At 39.2% G+C, this 25,999-nt stretch overlaps 1 protein-coding gene across 8 annotated transcripts in view; it reads right to left on the reverse strand.

Moving 5' to 3' along the window:
• Positions 1-25,999, reverse strand: part of tmem11 (transmembrane protein 11) — a 62,152-nt gene that overhangs the window by 16,703 nt on the left and 19,450 nt on the right. For all 8 annotated transcript variants that reach the window (XM_061884478.1, XM_061884481.1, XM_061884480.1 and 5 more), the window contains exons 2-6: positions 18,413-18,582; positions 18,216-18,334; positions 3,595-3,805; positions 1,884-1,976; positions 1,656-1,808 (exon numbers count right to left, since the gene is read on the reverse strand). In XM_061884478.1, the coding sequence (XP_061740462.1) occupies positions 1,656-1,808; positions 1,884-1,976; positions 3,595-3,805; positions 18,216-18,334; positions 18,413-18,582 (746 nt within the window). The remainder of the gene's footprint in view (positions 1-1,655; positions 1,809-1,883; positions 1,977-3,594; positions 3,806-18,215; positions 18,335-18,412; positions 18,583-25,999) is intronic.

Raw genomic sequence — 25,999 nt, forward strand, 5'->3', positions numbered from 1 at the left:
CATGCTTCAAAACTCACCAAATTTGACACACACATCAGGACTGACGAACATTGCGATTTAATCAAAGAACCTAACCCCAAAACTAAAAATTGCGCTCTTGCGCCCCCTAGGAAGAAAACCCAGACAAAACTACCTGTAACTTCCAGTAGGAATGTCGTAGCGACATGAAACAAAAACCTCTATGTAGGTCTCACTTAGACCTAGATTTCATACGATGACATCCTTAAGCAAAAATCAACAAGACGTTTGCAATTCCCCCTTCAAAACAAAAGTTTTGTAAGAACACTCACCTTTGCCTCTTTGAGCTGTAATTTGACCCCCTTAACTTGCTTCAAAACTCAAACTGGACACACACATCAGGACTGGCGAAAATTGCGATCTAATCAAAAAACCTAACCCCAAAACTCAAAATTGCGCTCTAGCGCCCCCTAGGAAGAAAACCCAGACAAAACTACCTGTAACTTCCAGTAGGAATGTCGTAGCGACATGAAACAAAAAGCTCTATGTAGGTCTCACTTAGACCTAAATTTCATACATTGACATCCTTAAGCAAAAATCAACAAGATGTTTGCAATTCCCCCTTCAAAACAAAAGTTTTGTAAAAACACTCACCTTTGCCTCTTTGAGCTGTAATTTGACCCCCTTAACTTGCTTCAAAACTCAAACTGGACACACACATCAGGACTGGCGAAAATTGCGATCTAATCAAAAAACCTAACCCCAAAACTCAAAATTGCGCTCTAGCGCCCCCTAGGAAGAAAACACAGACAAAACTACCTGTAACTTCCAGTACGAATGTCGTAGCGACATGAAACAAAAACCTCTATGTAGGTCCCACTTAGACCTAGATTTCATAAAATGACATCCTTAAGCAAAAATCAACAAGACGTTTGCAATTCCCCCTTCAAAACAAAAGTTTTGTAAAAACACTCACCTTTGCCTCTTTGAGCTGTAATTTGACCCCCTTAACATGCTTCAAAACTCAAACTGGACACACACATCAGGACTGGCGAAAATTGCGATCTAATCAAAAAACCTAACCCCAAAACTCAAAATTGCGCTCTAGGGCCCCCTAGGAAGAAAACACAGACAAAACTGCTACGAGGAAGAAAACACAGAAAAAAACTGCCCGTAACTTCCAGTAGGAATGTCGTGGCGACATGAAACAAAAACCTCTATGTAGGTCTCACTTAGACCTACATTTCATATATTGACATTTCAAAATCAACAGGAAGTTTGCAATTCCCCCTTCAAAACAAAAGTTTTGTAAAAAACGGTCACCTTTTTTCAAACATCATCTCTTCTGAGCGTGTTTGTCGTGTTGGCTTCAAACTACCACAGGAGAGAGATTGAACCCTTCTGATTAAAAGTTGATGAAAGAGTTTTAATTACTGCTACTGTTTAGATTTGATCAGCCTTCAAAGAACCACTGCGTTGTAAACCATTTCAAAGATGGTCGCCGTGCGCAGACTCAGTGAGGGAGACCTTTTTTTTCCGTACAGTCTGCTGCTGGTGCGCACGCACCAACATTCGTGAGGGAGGGGCTGTGATCGTCTATACCAAGATGGCTGCCAGGTGCCAGAGCTAAGCCGGTATGTTTTAAAGTTGTCATTTGCCTGCAGCTTTAATTGTTTCTATATCTCCCGCAGCCTTACCTCCATATTTGGAGCCGTCCCCAGTGACGGCGTTGACGGACAGGTTAGTCCTGATGTATCCCGGGCTGATGACGGTCACAGCGATGCCGTAGCGCTCCACCTCGGCCCGCAAGCAGTCGAAGTAGGCCTGGGTGGCGTGCTTGGAGGCGGAGTCTGAGCACATGCAGCACGATGATTGTCAGAATGAACAAAAGGATGAAAACAGGAGGCGGGAGGAAGCAAACTCACAGGCTGATCTGTAAGGAATGGCGATCTTGCCCTGGACGCTGCTGATGACCACAACATGGCCGCTGCGCCTGCGGACCATGGCGGGCAGGAGAGCTGCCGAGAAACACGTCAACAACCTCTCTGACCTTTGACCCCACACCCACTCACCTTGCGTGAGACCCACTATGGACTCTAACTATTATGTTCGATCCATTATGGACTGGACTCTCACTATTATGTTGGATCCACTATGGACTGGACTCTCACTATTATGTTAGATCCACTATGGACTGGACTCTCACTATTATGTTACATCCACTATGGACTGGACTTTAATTATTATGTTAGATCCACTATGGACTGGACTCTCACTATTATGTTACATCCACTATGGACTGGACTTTAATTATTATGTTAGATCCACTATGGACTGGACTCTCACACTATTATGCTAGATCCACTATGGACTGGACTCTCTCACTATTATGTTAGATCCACTATGGACTGGACTCTCATACTATTATGTTAGATCCACTATGGACTGGACTCTCACACTATTATGTTAGATCCACTATGGACTGGACTCTCACACTATTATGTTAGATCCACTATGGACTGGACTCTCACTATTATGTTAGATCCACTATGGACTGGACTCTCACTATTATGTTAGATCCACTATGGACTGGACTCTCACACTATTATGTTAGATCCACTATGGACTGGACTCTCACTATTATGTTAGATCCACTATGGACTGGACTCTCACTATTATGTTAAATCCACTATGGACTGGACTCGCACACTATTATGTTAGCTCCACTATGGACTGGACTCTCACTATTATGTTAGATCCACTATGTACTGGACTCTCACTATTATGTTAGATCCACTCTGGACTGGACTCTCACTATTATGTTAGATCCACTATGTACTGGACTCTCACTATTATGTTAGATCCACTCTGGACTGGACTCTCACTATTATGTTAGATCCACTATGTACTGGACTCTCACTATTATGTTAGATCCACTCTGGACTGGACTCTCACTATTATGTTAGATCCACTATGTACTGGACTCTCACTATTATGTTAGATCCACTATGTACTGGACTCTCACTATTATGTTAGATCCACTATGGACTGGACTCTCACTATTATGTTAGATCCACTATGTACTGGACTCTCACTATTATGTTAGATCCACTCTGGACTGGACTCTCACTATTATGTTAGATCCACTCTGGACTGGACTCTCACACTATTATGTTAGATCCACTATGGACTGGACTCTCACTATTATGTTAGATCCACTATGGACTGGACTCGCACACTATTATGTTAGATCCACTATGGACTGGACTCTCAGTATTATGTTAGATCCACTCTGGACTGGACTCTCACTATTATGTTAGATCCACTCTGGACTGGACTCTCACTATTATGTTAGATCCACTCTGGACTGGACTCTCACTATTATGTTGGATCCACTCTGGACTGGACTCTCACTATTATGTTAGATCCACTCTGGACTGGACTCTCACTATTATGTTAGATCAACTCTGGACTGGACTCTCACTATTATGTTAGATCAACTCTGGACTGGACTCTCACTATTATGTTAGATCCACTCTGGACTGGACTCTCACTATTATGTTAGATCCACTATGGACTGATCTGCCGAGAAACACGTCAACAACCCCCCTGACCTTTGACCCCACACCCACTCACCTTGCGTGAGAGCCACAGGCCCAAAGTAATTGGTTGCCATGACTTCCTTGTGAACGGACAGCTGGGTGTCCAGTATGTTGCCACGGTAACTGATTCCAGCATTGTTGAGGAGCACGTCCACTTGGCCGTAACACTTCATGATGGCCTCAGCAGCGCCGTCCAGAGAGTCTGTGCTGGACAGGTCAAAGGTCACCGTCCTTGGCGTGTACAACTGATGGGTCAACATAAACAGTCTGTGTGTCAGCGCCTCTTTCTGTGACATCCTACGTTTTAGAACACTTAGGGCTGGGCAAACAAACTATATCAACATGTATCGCCACAAACAAACTATATCAACATGTATCACCACAAACAAAGCATATCATCATGTATCGCAACAAACAATATCAACATGTATCACCACAAACAAAGCATATCATCATGTATCGCAACAAACAAACAATATCAACATGTATCACCACAAACAAAGCATATCATCATGTATCGCCACAAACAAACAATATCATCATGTATGGCCACAAACAAACTATATCATCATGTATGGCCACAAACAAACTATATCATCATGTATCGCCACAAACAAACTATATCATCATGTATCGCCACAAACAAACTATATCATCATGTATCGCCACAAACAAACTATATCATCATGTATGGCCACAAACAAACTATATCATCATGTATCGCCACAAACAAACTATATCATCATGTATCGCCACAAACAAACTATATCAACATGTATCACCACAAACAAACTATATCATCATGTATGGCCACAAACAAACAATATCAACATGTATCACCACAAACAAACTATATCATCATGTATGGCCACAAACAAACAATATCAACATGTATCGCCACAAACAAACAATATCAACATGTATCGCCACAAACAAACTATATCACCATGTATGGCCACAAACAAACTATATCATCATGTATGGCCACAAACAAACAATATCATCATGTATCGCCACAAACCAACTATATCATCATGTATGGCCACAAACAAACAATATCATCATGTATGGCCACAAACAAACTATATCATCATGTATCGCCACAAACAAACTGTATCATCATGTATCACCACAAACAAACAATATCATCATGTATGGCCACAAACAAACTATATCATCATGTATCACCACAAACAAACAATATCAACATGTATCGCCACGAACAAACAATATCAACATGTATCACCACAAACAAAGCATATCATCATGTATCGCCACAAACAAACAATATCAACATGTATCACCACAAACAAAGCATATCATCATGTATCCCCACAAACAAATAATAACATGTATCGCCACAAACAAACAATATCAACATGTATCACCACAAACAAACAATATCAACATGTATCGCCACAAACAAACAAATAACATGTATCACCACAAACAAAGCATATCATCAAGTATCGCCACAAACAAACAATATCAACATGTATCACCACAAACAAAGCATATCATCATGTATCGTCACAAACAAACAATATCAACATGTGTCACCACAAACAAACAATATCAACATGTATCGCCACAAACAAAGCATATCATCATGTATCGCCACAAACAAACAATATCAACATGTATCACCACAAACAAAGCATATCATCATGTATTGCCACAAAAACAAACAATATCAACATGTATCACCACAAACAAAGCATATCATCATGTATCGCCACAAACAAACGATATCAACATGTATCACCACAAACAAACAATATCAACATGTATCGCCACAAACAAAGCATATCATCATATATCGCCATAAACAAACGATATCAACATGTATCACCACAAACAAAGCATATCATCATGTATCGCCACAAACAAACAATATCAACATGTATCACCACAAACAAAGCATATCATCATGTATCGCCACAAACAAACAATATCAACATGTATCACCACAAACAAAGCATATCATCATGTATCGCCACAAACAAACAATATCAACATGTATCACCACAAACAAAGCATATCATCATGTATCGCCACAAACAAACATCAACATGTATCACCACAAACAAACAATATCAACATGTATCACCACAAACAAAGCATATCATCATGTATCGCCACAAAAAACAATATCAACATGTATCACCACAAACAAAACATATCATCATGTATCGCCACAAACAAACAATATCAACATGTATCACCACAAACAAAGCATATCATCATGTATCGCCACAAACAAACAATATCAACATGTATCACCAGAAACAAACAATATCAACATGTATCGCCACAAACAAACAAATAACATGTATCACCACAAACAAAGCATATCATCATGTATCGCCACAAACAAACAATATCAACATGTATCGCCACGAACAAACAATATCAACATGTATCACCACAAACAAACAATATCAACATGTATCGCCACGAACAAACAATATCAACATGTATCACCACAAACAAACAATATCAACATGTATCGCCACGAACAAACAATATCAACATGTATCACCACAAACAAAGCATATCATCATGTATCGCCACAAACAAACAATATCAACATGTATCACCACAAACAAAGCATATCATCATGTATCCCCACAAACAAATAATATCAACATGTATCGCCACAAACAAAGCATATCATCATGTATCGCCACAAACAAACAATATCAACATGTAGCACCACAAACAAACAATATCAACATGTATCGCCACAAACAAACAAATAACATGTATCACCACAAACAAAGCATATCATCATGTATGGCCACAAACGAACTATATCATCATGTATCGCCACAAACAAACTATATCAACATGTATCACCACAAACAAAGCATATCATCATGTATGGCCACAAACAAACTATATCATCATGTATCACCACAAACAAACAATATCAACATGTATCACCACAAACAAACTATATCATCATGTATCACCACAAACAAACAATATCAACATGTATCGCCACAAACAAACTATATCATCATGTATCACCACAAACAAACAATATCAACATGTATCACCACAAACAAACTATATCATCATGTATCACCACAAACAAACAATATCAACATGTATCGCCACAAACAAACAATATCAACATGTATCACCACAAACAAACTATATTATCATGTATGGCCACAAACAAACTATATCATCATGTATCACCACAAACAAACAATATCAACATGTATCGCCACGAACAAACAATATCAACATGTATCACCACAAACAAAGCATATCATCATGTATCGCCACAAACAAACAATATCAACATGTATCACCACAAACAAAGCATATCATCATGTATCCCCACAAACAAACAATATCAACATGTATCGCCACAAACAAAGCATATCATCATGTATCGCCACAAACAAACAATATCAACTTGTAACACCACAAACAAAGCATATCATCATGTATCGCCACAAACAAACAATATCAACATGTATTACCACAAGCAAACAATATCAACATGTATCGCCACAAACAAAGCATATCATCATGTATCGCCACAAACAAACAATATCAACATGTATCACCACAAACAAAGCATATCACCATGTATCGCCACAAACAATATCAACATGTATCACCACAAACAAAGCATATCATCATGTATCGTCACAAACAAATAATATCAACATGTATCACCACAGACAAACAATAACAACATGTATCGCCACAAACAAAGCATATCATCATGTATCGCCACAAACAACAATATCAACATGTATCACCACAAACAAACAATATCAATATGTATCGCCACAAACAAACAAATAACATGTATCACCACAAACAAAGCATATCATCATGTATCGCCACAAACAAACAATATCAACATGTATCACCCCAAACAAAGCATATCATCATGTATCGCCACAAACAAACAATATCAACATGTGTCACCACAAACAAACAATATCAACATGTATCGCCACAAACAAAGCATATCATCATGTATCGCCACAAACAAACAATATCAACATGTATCACCACAAACAAAGCATATCATCATGTATCGCCACAAAAACAAACAATATCAACATGTATCACCACAAACAAAGCATAACATCATGTATCGCCACAAACAAACAATATCAACATGTATCACCACAAACAAACAATATCAACATGTATCGCCACAAACAAAGCATATCATCATATATTGCCACAAACAAACGATATCAACATGTATCACCACAAACAAAGCATATCATCATGTATCGCCACAAACAAACAATATCAACATGTATCACCACAAACAAAGCATATCATCATGTATCGCCACAAACAAACAATATCAACATGTATCACCACAAACAAAGCATATCATCATGTATCGCCACAAACAAACAATATCAACATGTATCACCACAAACAAAGCATAACATCATGTATCGCCACAAACAAACAATATCAACATGTATCACCACAAACAAACAATATCAACATGTATCGCCACAAACAAAGCATATCATCATATATTGCCACAAACAAACGATATCAACATGTATCACCACAAACAAAGCATATCATCATGTATCGCCACAAACAAACAATATCAACATGTATCACCACAAACAAAGCATAACATCATGTATCGCCACAAACAAACAATATCAACATGTATCACCACAAACAAACAATATCAACATGTATCGCCACAAACAAAGCATATCATCATATATTGCCACAAACAAACAATATCATCATGTATCGCCACAAACAAACAATATCAACATGTATCACCACAAACAAAGCATATCATCATGTATCGCCACAAACAAACAATATCAACATGTATCACCACAAACAAAGCATATCATCATGTATCGCCACAAACAAACAATATCAACATGTATCACCACAAACAAAGCATATCATCATGTATCGCCACAAACAAACATCAACATGTATCACCACAAACAAACAATATCAACATGTATCACCACAAACAAAGCATATCATCATGTATCGCCACAAACAAACAATATCAACATGTATCACCACAAACAAAACATATCATCATGTATCGCCACAAACAATATCAAAATGTATCACCACAAACAAAGCATATCATCATGTATCGCCACAAACAAACAATATCAACATGTATCACCACAAACAAAGCATATCATCATGTATCGCCACAAACAAACATCAACATGTATCACCACAAACAAACAATATCAACATGTATCACCACAAACAAAGCATATCATCATGTATCGCCACAAACAAACAATATCAACATGTATCACCACAAACAAAACATATCATCATGTATCGCCACAAACAATATCAAAATGTATCACCACAAACAAAGCATATCATCATGTATCGCCACAAACAAACAATATCAACATGTATCACCACAAACAAACAATATCAACATGTATCGCCACAAACAAAGCATATCATCATGTATCGCCACAAACAAACAATATCAACATGTATCACCACAAACAAAGCATATCACCATGTATCGCCACAAACAATATCAACATGTATCACCACAAACAAAGCATATCATCATGTATCGTCACAAACAAATAATATCAACATGTATCACCACAAACAAACAATAACAACATGTATCGCCACAAACAAAGCATATCATCATGTATCGCCATAAACAACAATATCAACATGTATCACCGCAAACAAAGCATATCATGTATCGCCACAAACAAACAATATCATCATGTATCACCACAAACAAAGCATATCATCATGTATCGCCACAAACAAACAATATCAACATGTATCACCACAAACAAAACATATCATCATGTATCGCCACAAACAAACAATATCAACATGTATCGCCACAAACAAACAATATCAACATGTATCACCACAAACAAAACATATCATCATGTATCGCCACAAACAAACAATATCAACATGTATCACCACAAACAAAGCATATCATCATGTATCGCCACAAACAAACAATATCAACATGTATCACCACAAACAAAACATATCATCATGTATCGCCACAAACAAACAATATCAACATGTATCACCACAAACAAAGCATATCATCATGTATCGCCACAAACAAACAATATCAACATGTATCACCACAAACAAACAATATCAACATGTATCGCCACAAACAAACAATATCAACATGTATCACCACAAACAAAGCATATCACCATGTATCGCCACAAACAATATCAACATGTATCACCACAAACAAAGCATATCATCATGTATCGTCACAAACAAATAATATCAACATGTATCACCACAAACAAACAATAACAACATGTATCGCCACAAACAAAGCATATCATGTATCGCCACAAACAACAATATCAACATGTATCACCACAAACAAAGCATATCATGTATCGCCACAAACAAACAATATCAACATGTATCACCACAAACAAAGCATATCATCATGTATCGCCACAAACAAACAATATCAACATGTATCACCACAAACAAAACATATCATCATGTATCGCCACAAACAAACAATATCAACATGTATCACCACAAAAAAAGCATATCATGTATCGCCACAAACAAACAATATCAACATGTATCACCACAAACAAAGCATATCATCATGTATCGCCACAAACAAACAATATCAACATGTATCACCACAAACAAACAATATCAACATGTATCACCACAAACAAAGCATATCATCATGTATCGCCACAAACAACAATATCAACATGTATCACCACAAACAAAGCATATCATCATGTATCGCCACAAACAAACAATATCAACATGTATCACCACAAACAAAGCATATCATCATGTATCGCCACAAACAAACAATATCAACATGTATCGCCACAAACAAAGCATATCATCATGTATCGCCACAAACAACAATATCAACATGTATCACCACAAACAAAGCATATCATGTATCGCCACAAACAAACAATATCAACATGTATCACCACAAACAAAGCATATCATCATGTATCGCCACAAACAAACAATATCAACATGTATCACCACAAACAAAACAAATCATCATGTATCGCCACAAACAAACAATATCAACATGTATCACCACAAAAAAAGCATATCATGTATCGCCACAAACAAACAATATCAACATGTATCACCACAAACAAAGCATATCATCATGTATCGCCACAAACAAACAATATCAACATGTATCACCACAAACAAACAATATCAACATGTATCACCACAAACAAAGCATATCATCATGTATCGCCACAAACAACAATATCAACATGTATCACCACAAACAAAGCATATCATCATGTATCGCCACAAACAAACAATATCAACATGTATCACCACAAACAAAGCATATCATCATGTATCGCCACAAACAAACAATATCAACATGTATCGCCACAAACAAAGCATATCATCATGTATCGCCACAAACAACAATATCAACATGTATCGCCACAAACAAACAATATCAACATGTATCACCACAAACAAAGCATATCATCATGTATGGCCACAAACAAAGCATATCATCATGTATCACCACAAACAAACAATAACAACATGTATCGCCACAAACAAAGCATATCATCATGTATCGCCACAAACAACAATATCAACATGTATCACCACAAACAAAGCATATCATGTATCGCCACAAACAAACAATATCAACATGTATCACCACAAACAAAGCATATCATCATGTATCGCCACAAACAAACAATATCAACATGTATCACCACAAACAAAACATATCATCATGTATCGCCACAAACAAACATCAACATGTATCACCACAAAAACAGCATATCATGTATCGCCACAAACAAACAATATCAACATGTATCACCACAAACAAAGCATATCATCATGTATCGCCACAAACAAACAATATCAACATGTATCACCACAAACAAACAATATCAACATGTATCACCACAAACAAAGCATATCATCATGTATCGCCACAAACAACAATATCAACATGTATCACCACAAACAAAGCATATCATCATGTATCGCCACAAACAAACAATATCAACATGTATCACCACAAACAAAGCATATCATCATGTATCGCCACAAACAAACAATATCAACATGTATCGCCACAAACAAAGCATATCATCATGTATCGCCACAAACAACAATATCAACATGTATCGCCACAAACAAACAATATCAACATGTATCACCACAAACAAAGCATATCATCATGTATCGTCACAAACAAATAATATCAACATGTATCACCACAAACAAACAATAACAACATGTATCGCCACAAACAAAGCATATCATCATGTATCGCCACAAACAACAATATCAACATGTATCACCACAAACAAAGCATATCATGTATCGCCACAAACAAACAATATCATCATGTATCACCACAAACAAAGCATATCATCATGTATCGCCACAAACAAACAATATCAACATGTATCACCACAAACAAAACATATCATCATGTATCGCCACAAACAAACAATATCAACATGTATCGCCACAAACAAACAATATCAACATGTATCACCACAAACAAAACATATCATCATGTATCGCCACAAACAAACAATATCAACATGTATCACCACAAACAAAGCATATCATCATGTATCGCCACAAACAAACAATATCAACATGTATCACCACAAACAAAACATATCATCATGTATCGCCACAAACAAACAATATCAACATGTATCACCACAAACAAAGCATATCATCATGTATCGCCACAAACAAACAATATCAACATGTATCACCACAAACAAACAATATCAACATGTATCGCCACAAACAAAGCATATCATCATGTATCGCCACAAACAAACAATATCAACATGTATCACCACAAACAAAGCATATCACCATGTATCGCCACAAACAATATCAACATGTATCACCACAAACAAAGCATATCATCATGTATCGTCACAAACAAATAATATCAACATGTATCACCACAAACAAACAATAACATGTATCGCCACAAACAAAGCATATCATCATGTATCGCCACAAACAACAATATCAACATGTATCACCACAAACAAAGCATATCATGTATCGCCACAAACAAACAATATCAACATGTATCACCACAAACAAAGCATATCATCATGTATCGCCACAAACAAACAATATCAACATGTATCACCACAAACAAAACATATCATCATGTATCGCCACAAACAAACAATATCAACATGTATCACCACAAAAAAAGCATATCATGTATCGCCACAAACAAACAATATCAACATGTATCACCACAAACAAAGCATATCATCATGTATCGCCACAAACAAACAATATCAACATGTATCACCACAAACAAACAATATCAACATGTATCACCACAAACAAAGCATATCATCATGTATCGCCACAAACAACAATATCAACATGTATCACCACAAACAAAGCATATCATCATGTATCGCCACAAACAAACAATATCAACATGTATCACCACAAACAAAGCATATCATCATGTATCGCCACAAACAAACAATATCAACATGTATCGCCACAAACAAAGCATATCATCATGTATCGCCACAAACAACAATATCAACATGTATCGCCACAAACAAACAATATCAACATGTATCACCACAAACAAAGCATATCATCATGTATTGTCACAAACAAATAATATCAACATGTATCACCACAAACAAACAATAACAACATGTATCGCCACAAACAAAGCATATCATCATGTATCGCCACAAACAACAATATCAACATGTATCACCACAAACAAAGCATATCATGTATCGCCACAAACAAACAATATCAACATGTATCACCACAAACAAAGCATATCATCATGTATCGCCACAAACAAACAATATCAACATGTATCACCACAAACAAAACATATCATCATGTATTGCCACAAACAAACAATATCAACATGTATCACCACAAAAAAAGCATATCATGTATCGCCACAAACAAACAATATCAACATGTATCACCACAAACAAAGCATATCATCATGTATCGCCACAAACAAACAATATCAACATGTATCACCACAAACAAACAATATCAACATGTATCACCACAAACAAAGCATATCATCATGTATTGCCACAAACAACAATATCAACATGTATCACCACAAACAAAGCATATCATCATGTATCGCCACAAACAAACAATATCAACATGTATCGCCACAAACAAAGCATATCATCATGTATCGCCACAAACAACAATATCAACATGTATCGCCACAAACAAACAATATCAACATGTATGGCCACAAACAAACATCAACATGTATCACCACAAACAAAACATATCATCATGTATTGCCACAAACAAACAATATCAACATGTATCACCACAAACAAAACATATCATCATGTATTGCCACAAACAAACAATATCAACATGTATCACCACAAAAAAAGCATATCATGTATCGCCACAAACAAACAATATCAACATGTATCACCACAAACAAAGCATATCATCATGTATCGCCACAAACAAACAATATCAACATGTATCACCACAAACAAACAATATCAACATGTATCACCACAAACAAAGCATATCATCATGTATTGCCACAAACAACAATATCATCATGTATCGCCACAAACAACAATATCAACATGTATCGCCACAAACAAACAATATCAACATGTATGGCCACAAACAAACATCAACATGTATGGCCACAAACAAAGCATAACAACTATGATGTTAGATCCACTCTGGACTGGACTCTCACACTATTATGTTAGATCCACTATGGACTGGACTCTCACACTATTATGTTAGATCCACTATGGACTGGACTCTCACACTATTATGTTAGATCCACTATGGACTGGACTCTCACACTATTATGTTAGATCCACCATGGACTGGACTCTCACACTATTTTGTTAGATCCACTATGGACTGGACTCTCACACTATTATGTTAGATCCACTATGGACTGGACTCTCACACTATTATGTTAGATCCACTATGGACTGGACTCTCACACTATTATGTTAGATCCACTATGGACTGGACTCTCACTATTATGTTAGATCCACTATGGACTGGACTCTGACTATTATGTTAGATCCACTATGGACTGGACTCTCACACTATTATGTTAGATCCACTATGGACTGGACTCTCACACTATTATGTTAGATCCACTATGGACTGGACTCTCACACTATTATGTTAGATCCACTATGGACTGGACTCTCACTATTATGTTAGATCCACTATGGACTGGACTCTGACTATTATGTTAGATCCACTATGGACTGGACTCTCACACTATTATGTTAGATCCACTATGGACTGGACTCTCACACTATTATGTTAGATCCACTATGGACTGGACTCTCACACTATTATGTTAGATCCACTATGGACTGGACTCTCACTATTATGTTAGATCCACTATGGACTGGACTCTCACTATTATGTTAGATCCACTATGGACTGGACTCTCACACTATTATGTTAGATCCACTATGGACTGGACTCTCACACTATTATGTTAGATCCACTATGGACTGGACTCTCACTATTATGTTAGATCCACTATGGGCTGGACTCTCACACTATTATGTTAGATCCACTATGGACTGGACTCTCACTATTATGTTAGATCCACTATGGGCTGGACTCTCACTATTATGTTAGATCAACTATGGACTGGACTCTCACACTATTATGTTAGATCCACTATGGACTGGACTCTCACACTATTATGTTAGATCCACTATGGACTGGACTCTCTCACTATTATGTTAGATCCACTATGGACTGGACTCTCACACTATTATGTTAGATCCACTATGGACTGGACTCTCACACTATTATGTTAGATCCACCATGGACTGGACTCTCACACTATTATGTTAGATCCACTATGGACTGGACTCTCACACTATTATGTTAGATCCACTATGGGCTGGACTCTCACACTATTATGTTAGATCCACTATGGACTGGACTCTCACTATTATGTTAGATCCACTATGGACTGGACTGTCATACTATTATGCTAGATCCACTATGGACTGGACTCTCACACTATTATGTTAGATCCACTATGGACTGGACTCTCACTATTATGTTAGATCCACTATGGACTGGACTCTCACTATTATGTTAGATCCACTATGGACTGGACTCTCACTATTATGTTAGATCCACTATGGACTGGACTCTCACTATTATGTTAGCTCCACTATGGACTGGACTCTCACTATTATGTTAGATCCACTATGGACTGGACTCTCACTATTATGTTAGATCCACTATGGACTGGACTCTCACACTATTATGTTAGATCCACTATGGACTGGACTCTCACACTATTATGTTAGATCCACTATGGACTGGACTCTCACTATTATGTTAGATCCACTATGGACTGGACTCTCACTATTATGTTAGATCCACTATGGACTGGACTCTCACTATTATGTTAGATCCACTATGGACTGGACTCTCACACTATTATGTTAGATCCACTATGGACTGGACTCTCACACTATTATGTTAGATCCACTATGGACTGGACTCTCACACTATTATGCTAGATCCACTATGGACTGGACTCTCACTATTATGTTAGATCCACTATGGACTGGACTCTCACTATTATGTTAGATCCACTATGGACTGGACTCTCACACTATTATGTTAGATCCACTATGGACTGGACTCTCACACTATTATGTTAGATCCACTATGGACTGGACTCTCACTATTATGCTAGATCCACTATGGACTGGACTCTCACTATTATGTTAGATCCACTATGGACTGGACTCTCACTATTATGTTAGATCCACTATGGACTGGACTCTCACTATTATGCTAGATCCACTATGGACTGGACTCTCACTATTATGTTAGATCCACTATGGACTGGACTCTCACTATTATGTTAGATCCACTATGGACTGGACTCTCACTATTATGTTAGATCCACTATGGACTGGACTCTCACTATTATGTTAGATCCACTATGGACTGGACTCTCACTATTATGTTAGATCCACTATGGACTGGACTCTCACTATTATGTTAGATCCACTATGGACTGGACTCTCACACTATTATGTTAGATCCACTATGGACTGGACTCTCACTATTATGTTAGATCCACTATGGACTGGACTCTCACTATTATGTTAGATCCACTATGGACTGGACTCTCACACTATTATGTTAGATCCACTATGGACTGGACTCTCACACTATTATGTTAGATCCACTATGGACTGGACTCTCACTATTATGCTAGATCCACTATGGACTGGACTCTCACTATTATGTTAGATCCACTATGGACTGGACTCTCACTATTATGTTAGATCCACTATGGACTGGACTCTCACTATTATGCTAGATCCACTATGGACTGGACTCTCACTATTATGTTAGATCCACTATGGACTGGACTCTCACTATTATGTTAGATCCACTATGGACTGGACTCTCACTATTATGTTAGATCCACTATGGACTGGACTCTCACTATTATGTTAGATCCACTATGGACTGGACTCTCACTATTATGTTAGATCCACTATGGACTGGACTCTCACTATTATGTTAGATCCATTATGGACTGGACTCTCACTATTATGTTAGATCCACTATGGACTGGACTCTCACTATTATGTTAGATCCACTATGGACTGGACTCTCACACTATTATGTTAGATCCACTATGGACTGGACTCTCACTATTATGTTAGATCCACTATGGACTGGACTCTCACTATTATGTTAGATCCACTATGGACTGGACTCTCACACTATTATGTTAGATCCACTATGGACTGGACTCTCACACTATTATGTTAGATCCACTATGGACTGGACTCTCACTATTATGCTAGATCCACTATGGACTGGACTCTCACTATTATGTTAGATCCACTATGGACTGGACTCTCACTATTATGTTAGATCCACTATGGACTGGACTCTCACACTATTATGTTAGATCCACTATGGACTGGACTCTCACACTATTATGTTAGATCCACTATGGACTGGACTCTCACACTATTATGTTAGATCCACTATGGACTGGACTCTCACACTATTATGTTAGATCCACTATGGACTGGACTCTCACACTATTACGTTAGATCCACTATGGACTGGACTCTCACACTATTATATTAGATCCACTATGGACTGGACTCTCACACTATTATGTTAGATCCACTATGGACTGGACTCTCACACTATTATGTTAGATCCACTATGGACTGGACTCTCACACTATTATGTTAGATCCACTATGGACTGGACTCTCACACTATTATGTTAGATCCACTATGGACTGGACTCTCACACTATTATGTTAGATCCACTATGGACTGGACTCTCACACTATTATGTTAGATCCACTATGGACTGGACTCTCACTATTATGTTAGATCCACTCTTGCACCAGTCTCCCTAGAGGGGAGGGGGTCACCCACATCTGCAGTCTTTTCCAAGGTTTTTCATCGTCATCCCACTGGGTGTAGTTTTTCCTTGCCCTGATTTGGGCTCTGAACTGAGGATGTGGTTGAGACACTTGTGATTTAGGGCGATATAAGTGATTGATTGAATAAATACCTGCTGCTTCCTATCCTTGGCACCTTCCAGCAGCTCCTGGACCACCTGCTGCAGTCGTGCTGCATCCCGCCCACACAGCACCAGTCGAGCCCCCGCCCTATGGAAGACGCCAGCGCATTCTACAACCACAAAGTCAGCAATCAGCCAAACCGGGGATCGAGGAGAGCGTAGAAGTGGGTGACGGGCAGGAAGGTGACCTTTGCCCAGTCCGGAGCTGGCGCCCGTGATGACCACCACGGCGTCCTGGAGTGAAGCGCCCGCTCTGAGTCGGCGGAGGACACGATACAGAAGCAAGACCCCCAGGCTGGCTAAGATCAGGGCTGATAACGTGCCTCCTCCTGGCAGCCGCTCCATCTCTTTGTGAGGCCTGCAGACATTCAATCAGGTTGTTGTGTATCTGGGGGGCTGCTATGATAGACTGTGATATTCTACATCGGGGTGTCAAACATACGGCTGGAGGGCCAGATCAGGCCTGCCAACAGCTTTTGTTTGTGGGTGACTTTGTTAAATGGGAACATTATCAGCAGACCTATGTAAGCCTCAATATATACCTTGATGTTGCAGAAAAAAAGACCATATGTGTTTTGAACCGATTTCCAAACTCTAAAAGGGTGAATTTGGCGATTTAAACGCCTTTCAACTGATAGCCTGTCGGAGCGATGACCTTTCACCCGTGACGTCACAACATGAAGCGATCCGCCATTTTCTCAATCTTATTACACGCACCAAGTCAAATCAGTTTTGTTATTTTCCGTTTTTTGGATTGTTTTCCTGTACCTTGTAACAACACCAACAGAGATGGATTCAAGTTGCAACAGCGGTCAAAAGATGCGAAAGTCCCTCGTTTGTTCCGCACACTTTACCGACGACAGAGATGGCAAGAATGTGTGGATATCCTGCGGCACTCAAAGAAGATGCATTTCCAACCATAAAGTCAACGAAATCTGCAATATTGGAATATAGACCACCAGTGAATCTGCCCGAGTGCGAGCTATTCAGCGACGACGACGGCCGCCTCTTCACGCAGACGAGCGAGGTAAACCCCCTGGATCTCGTGATTTAGGCCACTTTTTTTTCGGTCTCATTTTGTCCACCAAACTTATAACGTTGTGCATGAATGCACAAAGGTGAGTTTTGTTGATGTTATTGACTTATGTGGAGACATATTTGCTCACGGCATGACTGCAAGCTAATCGATGCTAACATGCTATTTAGGCTAGCTGTATGTACATATTGCATCATTATGCCACATTTGTAGCTATATTTGCATCCAGCCTTTCCCTCCACCCACATTTAATGCCAAACAAACACATACCGGGGGGGCTGCTATGATATACTGTGATATTCTACATCGGGGTGTCAAACATACGGCTGGAGGGCCAGATCAGGCCTGCCAACAGCTTTTGTTTGTGGGTGACTTTGTTAAAGGGGAACATTATCAGCAGACCTATGTAAGCCTCAATATATACCTTGATGTTGCAGAAAAAAGACCATATGTGTTTTGAACCGATTTCCAAACTCTAAAAGGGTGAATTTGGCGATTTAAACGCCTTTCAACTGATAGCCTGTCGGAGCGATGACCTTTCACCCGTGACGTCACAACATGAAGCGATCCGCCATTTTCTCAATCTTATCACACGCACCAAGTCAAATCAGCTCTGTTATTTTCCATTTTTTTGGACTGTTTTCCCGTACCTTGTATCAACACCAACAGAGATGGATTCAAGTTGCAACAGCGGTCAAAAGATGCGAAAGTCCCTCGTTTGTTCCGCACACTTTACCGACGACAGCTATGGCAAGAATGTGTGGATATCCTGCGGCACTCAAAGAAGATGCATTTCCAACCATAAAGTCAACGAAATCTGCAATATTGGAATATAGACCACCAGTGAATCTGCCCGAGTGCGAGCTATTCAGCAGACGAGCGAGGTAAACCCCCTGGATCTCGTGATTTAGGCCACTTTTTTTTCGGTCTCATTTTGTCCACCAAACTTATAACGTTGTGCATGAATGCACAAAGGTGAGTTTTGTTGATGTTATTGACTTATGTGGAGACATATTTGCTCACGGCATGACTGCAAGCTAATCGATGCTAACATGCTATTTAGGCTAGCTGTATGTACATATTGCATCATTATGCCTCATTTGTAGCTATATTTGCATCCAGCCTTTCCCTCCACCCACATTTAATGCCAAACAAACACATACCAGGGGGGCTGCTATGATATACTGTGATATTCTACATCGGGGTGTCAAACATACGGCTGGAGGGCCAGATCAGGCCTGCCAACAGCTTTTGTTTGTGGGTGACTTTGTTAAAGGGGAACATTATCAGCAGACCTATGTAAGCCTCAATATATACCTTGATGTTGCAGAAAAAAAGACCATATGTGTTTTGAACCGATTTCCAAACTCTAAAAGGGTGAATTTGGCGATTTAAACGCCTTTCAATTGATAGCCTGTTGAGCGATGACCTTTCACCCGTGACGTCACAACATGAAGCGATCCGCCATTTTCTCAATCTTATTACACGCACCAAGTCAAATCAGTTTTGTTATTTTCCGTTTTTTGGACTGTTTTCCCGTACCTTGTAACAACACCAACAGAGATGGATTCAAGTTGCAACAGCGGTCAAAAGATGCGAAAGTCCCTGGTTTGTTCCGCACACTTTACCGACGACACCTATGGCAAGAATGTGTGGATATACTGCGGCACTCAAAGAAGATGCATTTCCAACCATAAAGTCAACGAAATCTGCAATATTGGAATATAGACCACCAGTGAATCTGCCCGAGTGCGAGCTATTCAGCAGACGAGCGAGGTAAACCCCCTGGATCTCGTGATTTAGGCCACTTTTTTTTCGGTCTCATTTTGTCCACCAAACTTATAACGTTGTGCATGAATGCACAAAGGTGAGTTTTGTTGATGTTATTGACTTATGTGGAGACATATTTGCTCACGGCATGACTGCAAGCTAATCGATGCTAACATGCTATTTAGGCTAGCTGTATGTACATATTGCATCATTATGCCTCATTTGTAGCTATATTTGCATCCAGCCTTTCCCTCCACCCACATTTAATGCCAAACAAACACATACCGGGGGGGCTGCTATGATATACTGTGATATTCTACATCGGGGTGTCAAACATACGGCTGGAGGGCCAGATCAGGCCTGCCAACAGCTTTTGTTTGTGGGTGACTTTGTTAAAGGGGAACATTATCAGCAGACCTATGTAAGCCTCAATATATACCTTGATGTTGCAGAAAAAAGACCATATGTGTTTTGAACCGATTTCCAAACTCTAAAAGGGTGAATTTGGCGATTTAAACGCCTTTCAACTGATAGCCTGTCGGAGCGATGACCTTTCACCCGTGACGTCACAACATGAAGCGATCCGCCATTTTCTCAATCTTATCACACGCACCAAGTCAAATCAGCTCTGTTATTTTCCATTTTTTTGGACTGTTTTCCCGTACCTTGTAACAACACCAACAGAGATGGATTCAAGTTGCAACATCGGTCAAAAGATGCGAAAGTCCCTCGTTTGTTCCGCACACTTTACCGACGACAGCTATGGCAAGAATGTGTGGATATACTGCGGCACTCAAAGAAGATGCATTTCCAACCATAAAGTCAACGAAATCTGCAATATTGGAATATAGACCACCAGTGAATCTGCCCGAGTGCGAGCTATTCAGCGACGACGACGGCCGCCTCTTCCCGCAGACGAGCGAGGTAAACCCCCTGGATCTCGTGATTTAGGCCACTTTTTTTTCGGTCTCATTTTGTCCACCAAACTTATAACGTTGTGCATGAATGCACAAAGGTGAGTTTTGTTGATGTTATTGACTTATGTGGAGACATATTTGCTCACGGCATGACTGCAAGCTAATCGATGCTAACATGCTATTTAGGCTAGCTGTATGTACATATTGCATCATTATGCCTCATTTGTAGCTATAGTTGCATCCAGCCTTTCCCTCCACCCACATTTAATGCCAAACAAACACATACCAGGGGGGCTGCTATGATATACTGTGATATTCTACATCGGGGTGTCAAACATACGGCAGGAGGGCCAGATCAGGCCTGCCAACAGCTTTTGTTTGTGGGTGACTTTGTTAAAGGGGAACATTATCAGCAGACCTATGTAAGCCTCAATATATACCTTGATGTTGCAGAAAAAAAGACCATATGTGTTTTGAACCGATTTCCAAACTCTAAAAGGGTGAATTTGGCGATTTAAACGCCTTTCAACTGATAGCCTGTCGGAGCGATGACCTTTCACCCGTGACGTCACAACATGAAGCGATCCGCCATTTTCTCAATCTTATTACACGCACCAAGTCAAATCAGTTTTGTTATTTTCCGTTTTTTGGACTGTTTTCCCGTACCTTGTAACAACACCAACAGAGATGGATTCAAGTTGCAACAGCGGTCAAAAGATGCGAAAGTCCCTCGTTTGTTCCGCACACTTTACCGACGACAGCTATGGCAAGAATGTGTGGATATCCTGCGGCACTCAAAGAAGATGCATTTCCAACCATAAAGTCAACGAAATCTGCAATATTGGAATATAGACCACCAGTGAATCTGCCCGAGTGCGAGCTATTCAGCAGACGAGCGAGGTAAACCCCCTGGATCTCGTGATTTAGGCCACTTTTTTTTCGGTCTCATTTTGTCCACCAAACTTATAACGTTGTGCATGAATGCACAAAGGTGAGTTTTGTTGATGTTATTGACTTATGTGGAGACATATTTGCTCACGGCATGACTGCAAGCTAATCGATGCTAACATGCTATTTAGGCTAGCTGTATGTACATATTGCATCATTATGCCTCATTTGTAGCTATATTTGCATCCAGCCTTTCCCTCCACCCACATTTAATGCCAAACAAACACATACCAGGGGGGCTGCTATGATAGACTGTGATATTCTACATCGGGGGGTCAAACATACGGCTGGAGGGCCAGATCAGGCCTGCCAACAGCTTTTGTTTGTGGGTGACTTTGTTAAAGGGGAACATTATCAGCAGACCTATGTAAGCCTCAATATATACCTTGATGTTGCAGAAAAAAAGACCATATGTGTTTTGAACCGATTTCCAAACTCTAAAAGGGTGAATTTGGGGATTCAAACGCCTTTCAATTGATAGCCTGTTGAGCGATGACCTTTCACCCGTGACGTCACAACATGAAGCGATCCGCCATTTTCTCAATCTTATTACACGCACCAAGTCAAATCAGTTTTGTTATTTTCCGTTTTTTGGACTGTTTTCCCGTACCTTGTAACAACACCAACAGAGATGGATTCAAGTTGCAACAGCGGTCAAAAGATGCGAAAGTCCCTCGTTTGTTCCGCACACTTTACCGACGACAGAGATGGCAAGAATGTGTGGATATCCTGCGGCACTCAAAGAAAATGCATTTCCAACCATAAAGTCAAAGAAATCTGCAATATTGGAATATAGACCACCAGTGAATCTGCCCGAGTGCGAGCTATTCAGCAGACGAGCGAGGTAAACCCCCTGGATCTCGTGATTTAGGCCACTTTTTTTTCGGTCTCATTTTGTCCACCAAACTTATAACGTTGTGCATGAATGCACAAAGGTGAGTTTTGTTGATGTTATTGACTTATGTGGAGACATATTTGCTCATGGCATGACTGCAAGCTAATCGATGCTAACATGCTATTTAGGCTAGCTGTATGTACATATTGCATCATTATGCCTCATTTGTAGCTATATTTGCATCCAGCCTTTCCCTCCACCCACAATTAATGCCAAACAAACACATACCAATCATTGGTTAGAAGGCGATCGCCGAATTAGTCCTCGTTTCCGCCACTGTCTGTCGTGATATGGCTCAATAGCTTGTTTCTTCTTCAATTTAGTTTTCGCTACCTGCCTCCACACTCCAACCATCCGTTTCAATACATGCGTAATCAGGTGAATCGCTTACGCCGCTGAAATCCGAGTCTGAATGCGAGCTAATATCGCTATATATATATTTGTTTGTGGTTGTTTCACGCTGTGACATCACAGGACAATAGACGGGTGGATATACCGATCGTGAAAATGAGGCACTTTGAGGCTGTTTTTCGGGATATCGCGTGATGGGTAAAATTTTGAGAAGAACTTCGAAAAATATAATAAGTCACTGGGAACTGAGATGTTTGAAAGAAAGATACAGCTGTTCTAAATGTGTCCACTAGATGTCGCAATAGCATGTCTTTGTAGATGGTCTAGGTCAGTGGTTCTCAACCTTTTTTCAGTGATGTACCCCCTGTCAACATGTTTTTAATTCAAGTACCCCCTAATCAGGGCAAAGCATTTTTGGTTGAAAAAAAGAGATGAAGAAGTAAAATACAGCACTATGTCATTAGCTTCTGATTTATTAAATTGTATAACACTGCAAAATATTGCTCATTTGTAGTGGTCTTTCTTGAACTATTTGGAAAAAAATATATAAAAATAACTAAAAACTTGTTAAAAAAATAAACAAGTGATTCAATTATAAATTAAAGCTGCAAGCAGCGTTGGTCGGGTCCGCCTTTGGCTGCTGCCCCCGAGACCCACGGCCGGATAAGCGTTAGAAGACGCCTTGGAGCCACTATTTTGAGAATCTAATGCATTGTGAAAGTAATGCAGTTGTTGTATTGAAGTGAAAATATCAAACTTCCTGTTGATTTTTGCCAAAGTATGTTAATTATTAAAATATAGGTCTAAGTGAGACCTACATAGTGTTTTTTGTTTCATGTCTCTCTGACATTCCTACCGGAAGTTACAAGCGGTTTTGTCTGTTTTCTTCCTAGGAGCAGTTTGTCCGTGTTGTATTCCTAGGGGGGCGGTAGAGCGCAATTTTGAGTTTTGAGGTTAGGTTTTTTCATCAGATCGCAATTTTTGCTAGACCTGATGTGTGTGTCAAGTTTGGTGAGTTTGGAAGCATTTTAAGGGGGTCAAATAACAGCTCAAAGAGGCAAAAATGACATTTTTTAGGAGACTTTGCACAGGGGTTCTTTGAAGGCGCGTAAAATCAAAACCTGAGAACTTATCAAAACTCTGTTCTATACTTTTAATCAGAAGGGTTCAATCTCTCTCCTGTGTGAGTTTGAAGCCAAAACAACAAAAGAACTCAGAGGAGATAATGTTTGAAGAAAGGTGACCGGTTTTTACAAAACCTTTGTTTTGAAGGGGGGATTGCAAACTTCCTGTTGATTTTTGTTGAGGGTTGTCAATCTATGAAATGTAGGTCTAAGCGAGACCTACATAGAAGTTTTTGTTTCATGTCTCTCCAACATTCTTACCGGAAGTTACAAACAGTTTTGTCTGTGTTTTCTTCCTAGGAGCAGTTTTTTCAGTGTTTTATTCAAAAATAGCGTTAGAGCGCCATTTTGAGTTTTGGGGTTTGGTTTTTTCATTAGATCGCAATATGCGCCAGTCCTTATGTGTGCGCCAAGTTTGGTGACTTTTGAAGCATTTTAAAGGGGTCAAATTACAGCGCAAAGAGGCAAAAATTGCATTTTTTGCAAAAATGTTGTTTTGAAGGGGTTTTTGCCAACTTTCTGTAGATTTTTGCTGAAAGAAGTGAGTGTATGAAAATTGGGTCTAAGTCAGACCTACATAGGAGTTTTTGTTTCATGTCGCTATGACATTCCTAACAGAAGTTACATGCAGTTTTGTCTGTAATTTTTTCCTAGGGGGCGCTTTCTACTACCTTATATTGTAGAACATTTCTACTACCTTATATTGCATATTCCTCTATGCAGAACATTTCTAC

Source organism: Nerophis ophidion, linkage group LG23 (assembly GCF_033978795.1).
Source record: "Nerophis ophidion isolate RoL-2023_Sa linkage group LG23, RoL_Noph_v1.0, whole genome shotgun sequence".
Lineage (NCBI taxonomy): Eukaryota > Metazoa > Chordata > Actinopteri > Syngnathiformes > Syngnathidae > Nerophis > Nerophis ophidion.